The 12803-nt window shown below is 45.3% G+C and overlaps 1 protein-coding gene and 1 pseudogene across 7 annotated transcripts; both read left to right on the top strand.

Annotated features, from left to right (window-relative positions):
- Positions 1 to 1477: 1477 nt before the first annotated feature.
- Positions 1478 to 5654, top strand: LOC119295568 (protein ALTERED PHOSPHATE STARVATION RESPONSE 1-like). Of its 7 annotated transcripts, XM_037574000.1 has the most exons (7): positions 1478 to 2276; positions 2358 to 2438; positions 3177 to 3403; positions 3864 to 3923; positions 4002 to 4034; positions 4755 to 4805; positions 5088 to 5654. In XM_037574000.1, the coding sequence occupies exons 1-6, from the start codon at positions 2243 to 2245 to the stop codon at positions 4767 to 4769; spliced, it is 450 nt and encodes a 149-aa protein (XP_037429897.1). In that variant the 5' UTR covers positions 1478 to 2242; the 3' UTR covers positions 4770 to 4805; positions 5088 to 5654. The 7 variants fall into 7 exon arrangements, with proteins under 7 accessions (XP_037429897.1, XP_037429893.1, XP_037429896.1 ...); XM_037573996.1 differs by lacking the exon at positions 4755 to 4805; XM_037573999.1 differs by having other exon boundaries at positions 4755 to 5654.
- A 218-nt stretch (positions 5655 to 5872) lies between these two features.
- Positions 5873 to 7449, top strand: LOC119295569 (annotated as a pseudogene).
- The last annotated feature ends 5354 nt before the right edge of the window (positions 7450 to 12803 follow it).

Below are 12803 nucleotides of genomic sequence, written 5' to 3'. Positions count from 1 at the left end.
GCGAATAACCTGGAATTCAGGTACCCAGTAAAATGGCATTGTCCATGAATAAAATCTTTTTTATTTATCTAGTACTGGTTGCTTCATGTTCGCACGGCTAAGCAAGTGATGGCATCTATGATCAGTACAGTTATTACCACACATGCATTCTGATTATTTGCTGTACTCAATTGTGGTTACTGGAAGTCAGAAACTGAGGCATGAAGTGTTTTGCGTAACCAGCTTTCTACATGTTAAAGTTTGGTTGATCAACCATTTGTCTATTATCTTGCAATAGACGATGTTCATCAACTGCAAGCTGAACCGTCCAAGCGCTCCCAGGTTTCATTAGGTTTTCTCTACACGAGTCATTTTTCTTTCCGCTGTCGGGTCGGAGAAAACAACAAAACTATACGTGATTCACGAATGCACGGGATTCCATTGATAGAAGAAGCCAATGGCAGTACAGAAATACATAGAACAAAGGTGAAAGCATCACACGTTGGCGGTAGTAGTACGTGATTCACGAACGGGATCGGCCGGACCTTGTTTGTTGCGCGCCGACGTGCATGAAGCGAGAAAGAAGACATCAGGGAGGAACTTGAGACTGCCGTTGGATGCAAATGGACGGTACAGACTATAGTAACGACATCACGATTACACAAGAACATGCATGTCATCGTCTGCTAGCCGTGTGCGTGTCAAACTTTGCAGAAAGGACACCATGTATCTAGACGAACGTAACGTGAAACACGACCCTGATATGAAAGCGGTGAACGAGGGACCACTTTAGAGCACGCGCGGTGTGGGCTGGTGCAGCTTAAGCTTATGAGCAAAAACGTTTTGGCTTAAATCGCTCAAATTCAATTTAAGACCGGATTCAGAACAAAATTGCACAACAGAAGACATGTACAAAATTCAAATGAATCAATCTACCGTGCCAACATATAATTATATCCAACTTCAAATTCTTCCATGCTGTTTTCAGGCTCAGCGCAACATAGAGCGGTGTGCTTCTATTATTGTCTAAAAATCTACTCCCTTCATCCGGAAATACTTATCATTGAAATAGATGTATCTAGATGTATTTTAGTTCTAGATACATTCATTTTCATCCATTTTGACGACAAGTATTTTCAGACGGAGGGAGTACTCTGGTGCGCCAAATAGTAGGCGTTTCCAATAACAAACGCAGTCATCGACACTTAATATGGAACTGAGGGAGTAAAAGGAAAACATGAACTCTGGTGCAAATAGCCAAATAGTAGGCGTTTCCGATATCGAACGCAATCGTCCAATATGGACCAAGCGATGCTGCCCGAGATGGTTCGTGATGAACGTCCTTGTTGGATAAATTGATTTTGAGGGCCATGCATGTATCAACCACTTGTGTCAGGATATATCTATCAACGTCATCTGCCTTGTATATCTATAAATAGGCTCTTCCCTCCATCAACCCACGACATCAACAGACACACATTAAACACATTAACAGCCGCGCAAGGTGCGAATGCTGGGCTATGCCACGTAGGATATTTACTATAGTACACATTAACAGTCGCGCAAGGTGCGAATGCTGGGCTATGCCACGTAGGATATTTACTATAGTAGGAATTGCTTGTTTACTCCAGATAACACCTCCCCCTACTGTGCAACACAGTCGGTGGAAGAAAAAAACAAAGGGTGGCCCAACGCATGGGCGATCCCTCTCGTTCGCCTCTCTCTCGATCCTCTCTCCACCTCTCCGCCGCCGGCAAATTCCCGCCGCTGCCGGCGGTCTCCGGCGCCGCCCAGCACTCCCTCGAGGTCTCCTCGGTCCGGTCTATCTCCTTCACCCACTCGATTCGATGCTCGCCTCCTCCTCCTGCGCTCGTGGCTAACCCTAGCCACAGCTATCGTCGGCGTGGCTCCGACGCCTCCTGGCGCTCACCGAGGCCGTCGAACGCGAGGGCATGTACGATCTGTGCCCTCTTGAGAGGAGTCAGCCCTCATATGGTTCTGCACCAAGGTCGGGGGACGCTCGGCCCGTCCTCTTCAACGCCGTGGCCCGCCAAGGTCGGCGAGGAGGTCTCCGGCATGCTCGAGGCCACCGCCAGACGGAGCACGCCGTCGCCACCGCACGGTCTTCCTCCTTCGTAACCGATCCTCTGCCCATCCTCTCTTCTCCCCACGGGATAGCCAGCAGCCCACCTTGTGCTTGAGTCATGGAGAGGCAGGCGGCAGGTGTGGATGAGGAGATCCACCACAGAGGACGCGAGGTGAGATGGGAAAAAGATGCAAGGTCAGATGTGGATGGGGTAGGGGGCTTTGCCGTCACCGGAGATAGAGGAGGCAACAATATATTTTCTGCGACTTCTCGCTTACTGCTGCTACTGCAGGTTGTTGGCTTGTCCATGATGCTGGTGCTGATGCGGACACCGTGGCTGTCGTTTCCTCTGCACACCGATTGGCCATCCCAGGTTTACTATTGGTTCTATTTCATTCATGTGTCTAGTTGCTCAGATATTGTGTTTATTGGTCGTTTAGGTTAGGCTTGATTCTGAATTGAAACATGGCACATCATCCTCTCGATGCTAAAGAAGATCCTTTCTTAATTAAAAAAATGAAGTGAACAAGTAGTGATTTCTTAATTTCAATGCGAGACATGAATGGATTTCACAAATCTCCATCAATGGAAGGCCCTGTGTCATTAGATGGATTTGGTTTGGATACACTACTCCTTTAATACTCATGGTGGTATAGAGTTTTTAGATGGTACTTGTTCTTTGTTTAGGGATCGCATTTGCCTGTGGAGATCAGACAAAGCATAATCTCTTAAAAAAAGTGGCTTTGAATATTCTCGGTTGATGTAATATCCGCACACAGTTAATTTGTTATCACCCATTTCTAACTTTGTATTCATGTCCTGACCCAATTTTTTAGCCCTTTGATGCTACCACTTCTGGTTCTTGATTGCCAAGGTGGTCCTTTTGGGGTGCAAATGACTAAAGGCTCCTGCTTCATGACGAACACCTTGAATCTACATTTTTCAGTTCTGGTGGAACTTAGAACATCACATTGCAAGGACTGGCTTTTGATTGATCTAACCATACACTACAGAGTACAGACTACAGATTAGGTGTTTTTATTGATTGGTAATGTATCTGGTGTTGTCTTCGGTTGATGGTATTGCCATTGATATTTCTGTCTTAGTGCAGAGAACTCGTCGAAGATAATCCATGCCATCGCGTGGCATCGATCTCCATCGTCCTCGTCCTATAGGAGCGAGCTGGGAGCAAGCTCAAACAGTTTGTCGTGGACAGAGAAGAGTGAGACTAATAAGAGGCATATATCCGATGACTACGGTGGGATGAAGTCGGGAAGTCACTCGCAGACGTTAGGGAGATTGTATGCCTGGGAGAAGAAACTGTATGAAGAAGTCAAGGTGGGTTATTTATATCTGCTGGTGTCATTCGATCTTTCTTGTGATTGCGTACATATGCAAAGAATACTTCATATCTTTCTTAGCAAGGTGCTATTGATCTATCCGTGTTTAAGGCAACTAATTATTTGAAAAAGGATAACACCACCTTGATATTAAAATGCATCTTGTTTTTGGGTGTGTGTGTATTTAGTTAATAAGGCAAAGTTGAAGGTCTTGACAAGGTCATACTACTGATAATGCTATCTATGATTTTTAAGCTGCTAAAAAACAATGCGGTTAGTTTTCAATGCATTACGATCATTTTTTGTAGTTTCTTGTGCACAAGCATTTGTGCGTTCATGGTTTCCTGTCATATTATAAGAGCATGTCTTTGTTGTATTGTGTATTGTATATATATTAAAAATGATTTGGTTCTGTACAGGCCATAGATCAAATCTGACAAGAGAAGAAATGTGTGCAGCTGAGGAACCAAGACGCCAAAGGTGCACAGCTGCACTGTGCTGAAAAAACCAGGACAAATGTAAGAGACCTGTACACAAGGATCTGGGTTTCTCTACGAGCAGCAGAATCGAGATCTGATAGACTACAAAAATTATAGGACGGGGAGCTCAGTGTGAAGAACAAGACTCAGGTTAGTTTGGTGTTCTTTCATGTGTTGAGACCTCAGCTCAGCAACGACCAGTTTTCTGCAGTATTACTCACTGCTCTCTTCACTTTTTTTTTGAATTGAATGCCTGCCAGTGTTTCTCCTGCTTGCGCTGGCTAAAAAACTAATCAACTTAGTTGCATGTTGAACTGTAATTTTGTGGATTGCCTTTGGTGGTGATGCATTGTGTTTTGTCCTCTTAGTATGCAAAGTTAAGTGCACCGTCACGTAATATATGAGTAATTAACCATGGTTTAGGAAGTTTCAAGAGGTTCAGAAAGCTTATGAGGAACTTGATTTTTGTTCAACGTGGATGCTCATATATACATTTTTGTCTCTTCTTTGTATACTTTGAAGAATGAAGAAAAAGAACGCTCTATGATTAGGTAACAATTTAATCCCTCCGATTATAGACGTCTATGGCCGTTTCTTTCTATATGTTCATGAGTTACAAAGAATTAATTTATTGAAACTTAAGATAATTAGACAACAATACATTTTGAGTATATTTTGGATAGGATAAAGGAGGAGATTAATTCCATTTCTTGTATCAATGGAATGATGTACGGAAAAGCCGTCTTTCCGGTATTTGTGTTTTGGAAATGCCCTCTTACATGTTATTTCACTTTTAGTCCAACATGTAGCTGCTCGTGATCGATGCGCTTACTATTAATGTTTTTCGTGTTCGCTTCTCTCACAAAATAGGGGTTGCAAGTTTGAGTACCTTCTCAAAGTATGCTACTGAATCTATCTATGGTAAGTCTGCAACCTAGAATTTGCTCCTGCCTACTACATTTACAATGGTTTCATCAAGAATAATTATGCCCTACGTGGTACAATGCCCTTACACTTTCAGATTTAGCAGTAGTTAGAGAAATATAAATATCAGGTAGATTGACTACTTTGACACATAGGTGAGATTAAAAAAATACAACTGCTGAAACTCTTTCTGCGCTATACGAGGTGGTATTCAGTTCCTTTGGATTGCATGGTAAAAACATCTCTTGCTTCGGAATAACATGATCATTCTTCATGAAGTGCTTCCTAGGGATAACTCCGCTCTCCCACGCAGCCACACCAACGTCACCTTGAGGGACGAGTGGGTGGGAGGAGAAGGCGGCGCCGACGGTTTAAATCTATGATCTGCCTTGACGTGGCAGGCGGCGAATCAGTCCGGTCAAAATGGCAAGGTCACAACGGCTCATCTACATGCGACATACTCTTTCCTCCGGTGTCTACGACGACCACCACTACTTCTGCGATGCCTATGAGAGTGACGTGGTCTGCATCAAGGGTTATTACAATGGCATAGATCAGCAGCTGCTCGAGCAGGCGATGATGAAGGCGAGCGTCGACTCGGTTGGGGGTGGCGGACGACAGTGAGGATGCAAGGTTGAACGTGAAAGCTGACTAATTCATTGCAAAGTTCTACGCATAGATGAAACTGCAGCAGCAATCATCGTTGGAGCATCTGCTAGGTACATAGTGTTTAGATTGTCTGTTTATTTGTTGAGTTTGATTCACTTTTGGAGAAGCCACTGGATGTGTAATTATACCATGTAACCAACTATAATGACTGCTGACTTTAATCAACTTTTATCTCTATAATGAATTCCGCCCTACATTGCTGTCATTTATGCAGAAGGCTCTTAGTTGTGTATACACATGTCGTAGCAACTAGAGAAAAAGTGCTCCTGCAACTAGAGAAAAAGTGCTCGGAAGGAGCGCATGTCTACTTGGTACCGCACAGGAGTGCGTCAGGCGGCGTGCCATGGGCACGCCCCAACTGCTAGTACACACACAATCCTGCCTATAGCCACCACATGTCTCCTCAGCCTACCTTAGCCACCACCACCACGCCTGCTACTAGGCCTAACCCTTCCTATTTCCAAACAGCTCCTGTTAGCCAAGAGACTATCCAGCGAACGGAGATTCTTCTCCACCTGTACGCCTACCAGCACACCCAAGGAAAACCAAATGCTAACCAGACTGTCATAGTGGATCCAAAGCTCCCCGCGTGTTTCGGTGCCCTTGCTGCTAATGACTGGACCATATATGATGGCACTTGCACCAACGCAAACCTTGTTGCGCACGCTCAAGGTTTGCACATTGGTGCTGGTATGACCAAAGAAAATTGGTTTGGTGTTTGTGGACCGAAGATTCGACTTTCTTTTCGAATGAAATGGCCAGTGAGTGTAAATTTAGTATGTGTATCAATGAAAGCTTTTAAGTTAGTATTATTTAGTTTTATTTCCTAGCATGTTAAGTTTCTAATACAGTTGATGCAAACATATTTAGTTTGCACACGAAATAAAAGCCGACTAAAATAGTTTGAACTCTGTCATCACAAAATCCGCCTCGATTAATTTGTCAACTGCATATACTTGGCATAGGTTTATGGGTTCCAGCTTCAAGGTGATGGGAGATTTTCGAGGAAATGAAGGTGAATGGGCAATTGTTGGTGGGACGGGAGAGTTTGCATATGCACAAGGTGTCATAACCTTTAACAAGACCTGGTCAGCCCAGGCAAATGTCAGGGAGCTTCATGTTCGTGCTTTGTGTCTCTCCTTCTCAAAAGCAGCGGTGAGTTCCTTGAAATGTATATGTCCTTGCTCTCTTTTAGTCAAATTTGAAACTTGGTTTTATCAACACAAACCTAGCTTATACCATGCATATATATAATCATGATTATTACAATAGGAAACACCTTGCTCAAGGACACCACGGCAGAGCTCTGTCACCAAGATCGGCCCATGGGGTAAAATAAGTGGAGAATTTCTTGACGTTCCCACGACACCGCAACGTCTAGAGTGTGTGACCATCCGTCATGGAGCTGTCATTGATTCACTTGCATTTTCCTTCGTCGACCAAGCTGGTGGACAACATAATGTTGGCCCATGGGGTGGGCCATGAGGGGATAACAAGGACACAGTGGGTTCATGCTTTAAACATTTTTCCTTTATGCATGCATTTTCGAGCACTCATAATGTATTTCATGCATGCAGATTTAATAATTTGGTGATCTTTTTCCTCCATGCAGATCGAGCTTGCTCCATCGGAGATTGTGACAGAAGTCTCTGGAACAATTGGTGTATTTGGAGAAGCCAATGTCAAGTACAACGCCCTAACATCACTAACAATTACCACAAATGTCCGCACGTACGGGCCCTTTGGAGAACCGCAGTGTACTCGTTTCAGTGTTCCCGTGCAGGACAATAGCAACATCGTGGGTTTCTTCGTGTGCGCTAGAAAATGCGTGGAGGCGCTCGGGGTTTACGTGTGTCCACCTGTTTGAAACTAGTCCCGAAGTGTTTCACACTCGGTGTGCCTTCCACCTTTCTATGTTGTGCCAATAAGGGAGGTTATATACTTTCGGTGTAATGGTATCCCCACCCCCAAAAAATAGCGTGATGGTTTTCATATCAGCAAGCAGTTTTCTTGGTACTATATGCAAAATAAGTCTGTGTCTTTGTTGAGGTCAATTTTACCACGCTTGTCATATTGTACTTTATTAGAAAATAAATAATGAGGCAGAGGCATGCACATATTTTTATGATAAACATATATTTGCCTCATTCATCAAGACATCTCACACATGAAAACAAACAGAGTTTACGGAATTACTAAATCTCGTCTAATTGAGATTTACAATGTCTCATCTAAGTTGTGGACCGTTGGATCTAAATCATCATAAAAAATTCAGGCAAACGTGATCCCGCGTCACTTTGTCACACGCGTCCCGCGCTACGTCGCGCCGTTCCTCCCGGTGTGCACTTGTGGGCCTGTTTCTTTTGTTGGGCCGTTTTGCGTGTATTTGTTTCTACTGGCCTGGGTTGTATTAGTTGAAGGGAGAAGTTGTGTCACTGGTCGCTACCCAGTAGAAAATGTATCTTGTTTTTGATTGTTGGGTGCTGTTTTTAGAGTTACTTGTATCATGGATACGGAGTAGAGTTGCAGAATTTTTTGTTGTTTGTATGTGTTGCGGATTTTTTTTAAACATGGGGTTTTTCAACTTCATGTTTCGTTTTTTAGAAGTGGACGTGTAGTTACTGGAGATGGACCTTTTTTTCCTGTTCATGTACATTTTACTAGCATCAATTTTTGTTCAATTGATAGATTGTAGCAAAAACAAGCTAGTTTTTAAAGATGGTATGGGGAATTGGCCTTTTCTTAGTTTAATAGATAACTTACCTAAGGTTCTTTTTTTAGTGCACTCAAAACTAGCCCTCGACCATCGACACACAACTAGCTCTCTACCCCTTTTTGTCGCAGTTGCAACTCCACTCTTGACAAAAAACTTGCCCTCTATCTTTTTAATCCTAGTTACAAGTACACCCACATACACCCCATACGCAATTGCCCCAGACTTTTTTCTGGCCCAAGTTGCAAGTCCATCCACAACATGCAATTGGCCTCAGACTCCCGGTTGTAAGTCTACCCCCGACACACAACCACCCCTCTTCCCGAGCCCTTTGTCTAGTTGTAAAACCACAACTGACACGAAACTGGGCCCGACCATTTTTTGCCACAGTTACAAGTCCACACTCAACATGTAGTTGGTCCTAGACCCTTTTAGTCTCAGTTGTAAGTCCACCCTTGACACACAACTCACCCGACCTTTTTTTGTCATAGTTACAAGTCCATCCCCAACACATAAATAGCTCTGAACCCGTTTTTCCTCCCAGTTGCAAGCCCACCCTTTTGGGTCAACTTACCTCAAGCCCTTTGTCCCAGGTGTAAGTCCATTATCGACGCACATCTGGGCTCACCCATTTTTTGCCACAATTACAAGGCCACCCTCAACATGCAACTGGCCATGAACCCTTTTTCTCCCAGTTGCAAGTCCACCCTCAACACACAACTCACCCTCTCGATCCCTTTGTGCCAGTTGCAAGTCCACCATCAACACGCAACTGGGTCCGACCATTTTTTGCCACAATTACAAGTCCAGCCTCAACATGCAACTGGCTCAGACCCTTTTTTTCTCCCAGTTGCAAGTCCACCCTTGACATGCAACTAATCCCAGCCACAAATGTCCGCACGCGCGGGACCTTTGGAGAACCATAGAGTACTCGTTTCAGTGTTCCGGTGCGGGACAATAGCATCATCGTGGGTTTCTTTGTGTGCACTGGGAAATACGTGGAGGCGCTCGGGGTTTACGTGTTGTAAGGGCATATTTATCCCCAATATGTTTTGGTGATTGATGACAATGCTTGTGCGGACTAATCGTGTGCGTTTAGTTCTTTCAGAGATTCATCCATTGGCACGAGACGATTTCCTCCCCTCGGTGTTGTAATTCAAGACGGTGTAGCTCCTTCGTTTCGTTGTTGGTGGACTAGTTTCGTAGGAGTCACCGTACTATCAAGAGGGGATCCGCTTTGGTAAGACTTGGGTGGAATCACACGTACACATCCTTATCACACCCGTCGTCTTTCCTTCCGCATCTCTGGAGCTGCCGTTTCCCCCTGGCTATGCTTTGCTCTGCCCTAGCGGTAGTATCGCGACCACAGTGGTAGTACCGTCGAAGCTCCCCAGCGGTAGTACCGCTCCCAGAGCGGTAGTACCGCTCCAAGCGGTAGTACCGCTTGGGTTTTTTAGCCGTAGTACCACTGTGCGTCTGGGCTACTTCCGCCTCGATTCTCGAACGAAGTTTTTCGTGTGGGGTTTTGCGGCACTAAGGGAGGTAGTAGGAGCGGTAGTACCGCCCTGGGGTCAGGGCCCCGGGCAGCGCGGCGGTACCGCTGGGTCGAGCGGTAGTACCGCCCAGAGCGGTAGTACCGCCCTTCCCTAGCGGTAGTACCGCTCTGTGCGGGGCTGGTGAGTGGGATAACGGTTGGTTTGTTCCTCCCACTATAAAAGGGGGTCTTCTTCCCCAAAGTTGACCTACCTCTTTCCCCCAAAGCTCCATTGTTGCTCCAAGCTCCATTTTCGCCCAATCTCTCTCCCTAGCCAATCAAACTTGTTGATTTGCTCGGGATTGGTTGAGAAGGCCCAGATCTACACTTCCACCAAGAGAAATTTGATTCCCCCCACTTATCCCTAGCGGATCTTGTTACTCTTGGGTGTTGAGCATCCTAGACGGTTGAGGTCACCTCGAAGCCATACTCCATTGTGGTGAAGCTTCGTGGTGTTGTTGGGAGCCTCCAAGTGTTGTGGAGATAGCCCCAATCTTGTTTGTAAAGGTCCGGTTGCCGCCTTCAAGGGCTCCAATAGTGGAATCACGGCATCTCGCATTGTGTGAGGGCGTGAGGAGATTACGGTGGCCCTAGTGTCTTCTTGGGGAGCATTGTGCCTCCACACCGCTCTAACGGAGACGTACTTCCCCTTAAAAGGAAGGAACTTCGGTAACACATCCTCGTCTCCACCGGCTCCACTCTTGGTTATCTTGTCCCTTTACTTTTGGAAGCTTACTTGAGTTATATCCATTGCTTGCTTGTGTGCTTATTGTCTTTGCATCATATAGGTTGTCCACGCAGTTGCACATCTAGACAACCTATTTCATTGCAAGTTTTAATTTGTTAAAGAAAAGTCTAAAAATTGTTAGTTGCCTATTCACCCCGCCCCCTCTAGTCAACCATATCGATCCTTTCAATTGGTATCAGAGCCTCGTCTCTTTATTAAGGACTTTGTCGTCCGAAGAGTATGGTTGACACCCACGACGGTGCGGAGGAGCACTCCGGTGTGAATCCCATCTCGTCCACGGCCGAAGGGGGAGCCTCGGTCTCTCATGAGGAATTCAATGTGGCTTTAGACACATTGAAAACCTCCATGACGGCCGAGGTTAAAAGCATGTTTTTCTGATTTCTTAGACGGACTTAAACTATCTACCTCGCTGATGAAAGTGGGTGATCCCACTAACAAGGTGACGGATGCTACCTCCGACAAGGGGGAAGCTAACAGTGAAAAGAGTCCGTCTACTAGTGGTAGAAATGGCACCGGCATTTTTGCCAATGTGGAACCACCAGTGTATAGAGGACCGATCCCCTCTACTCATTTGAATCATGCCGGTCCTCCTCCTAAATATGTGAAAAATGAAGATTTTGATGCTTGGCTCTATCGCTTCAAGCGTCACTTAAAACATGTGAACACTAACCTTTGGAGAATTATTGAAGAAGGTTTCTATCCTCATGATCCAAGCAACTTCACCCCTCGAGAAGAAGTGGACAATAAATTCAATGAAAGTGCTCTCTTCATCATCCAAGATGCAATCCTTCCCGAAGATCTCCCTCATCTTCGACCTCATGCCATGGCTAAAGAAGCATGGAAATGTGTCGAGCGTCTCTATCGAGGAAGTGCTAGCATTCAACGCTCCAACTATGAAGTGGTGCAAGATGAAGCCGATGAGTTTGCAATGAAAGACGATGAAGAACCTCATGAGCTCTTTCGAAGAGTGACCAAACTCACGGTCACACTCCGAGATCATGGGAGCAAGGACACGGATGATAACTGGATCAAGCGCAAGTTCCTCAAGGCCATGATGCCCTACAACAAGGCCATGTCCTCCGTCATTCGCCAAAGACCGGACTTCCACTCCATGACCTCTGGTGAAGTGTTGGTTGAGTTTGTTGCAATGAGCATCTTGGACAAGACCGCCGACAATGCGGTGCTCCATTCCCAAAGGGCAAAGAAGCCGAATCTTGCCTTGAAGGCCAAGGTTAGTGTGGAAGAAGAAGAAGAAGAGGAAGATGAGGAGAGCAACCCCGAGGACATGAAGTATGATTATCATGAGCACATGGCTCTTGCCTCAAGACAGTTTTGGAGTAAGAAGAATACAAGACCCAACTTCAACAAGAACAACTCAAGTGGCCTCAAGGGGAAGCGACGAGTTAGAACCTGTTTCAACTGTGGCAATGTTATCCATTTCATTGCGGATTGTCCCTACGAGAAGCGGGAAGACAATGGTGGCAAGTTCATCCGAAAAGACAAAGCCAAGTCCTTCCCAAACAAGAACAACTTCACCAAGAAGACTCCGTCTCGCGGGTTGGTGGTTCAAGAAGAATACCGTGAGGATGACGATGATGATGAAGATGGTGAAACAATGGCCATGGCATCCGTTGCCATTGTCACAACTCCCTGGGTGTCTCTCTTCGATGCACCTAACGAGAACATCACCGCCAAGTGCCTCATGGCTAAGGCCACCAACAAGGTAACCTCCAACATCAAAACCACCATTATTCCTAACCCTCCTTCAACGGATGACTTTGATAATGGTAAGGGGTCTAATGAGGAGATCAATGAATTTGAGTCCTTCATGAGTAAGCTCAAGGGCAAATCCAAGAAGCACTTTGTTGCTCTCTTGGAACAACTTGGTGAAGCCAATGACATGATCGAGGCTCACGAAGAAACCATCTCTAAGATGGAAAGTCATAGTCGTGACTATGCCGATGAGATACTGGATCTCTCTAATGCTCTTAAGGAAGAGCGTGAGCATCGTTTGGCTCTTGAGGAGTCACATAACGATGGTCATGCTAAACTAAAGAAAGATCTTGATCATGCTCTTGTTGTGTCTCGTGTTCTAGCTTCCGAGAAGGCTAAACTTGGGGTTGATCATGTTAGACTCACGGAGGAGTTTGATGTACTTGACAAGGTCCACAAGGTCTTGAAAGGTGCTCATGCTACCCTCAAGGAGTCTCATGATCAACTCCAAGTTAAGCTAACCAAGGAAAAGGCCACATTTCCTCACATGGTCTTAATTGATAATGCAAATGCTACTAACCCTTGTTGTGAGCATGTGCATCTTGTGGAGGAGAATGC

The sequence above is a fragment of the Triticum dicoccoides genome, chromosome 4B (assembly GCF_002162155.2).
Source record: "Triticum dicoccoides isolate Atlit2015 ecotype Zavitan chromosome 4B, WEW_v2.0, whole genome shotgun sequence".
Taxonomy (NCBI): domain Eukaryota; kingdom Viridiplantae; phylum Streptophyta; class Magnoliopsida; order Poales; family Poaceae; genus Triticum; species Triticum dicoccoides.
The sequence above is the reverse complement of the archived record's forward strand: the minus strand, read 5'-3'. Positions and strand labels throughout refer to the sequence as shown.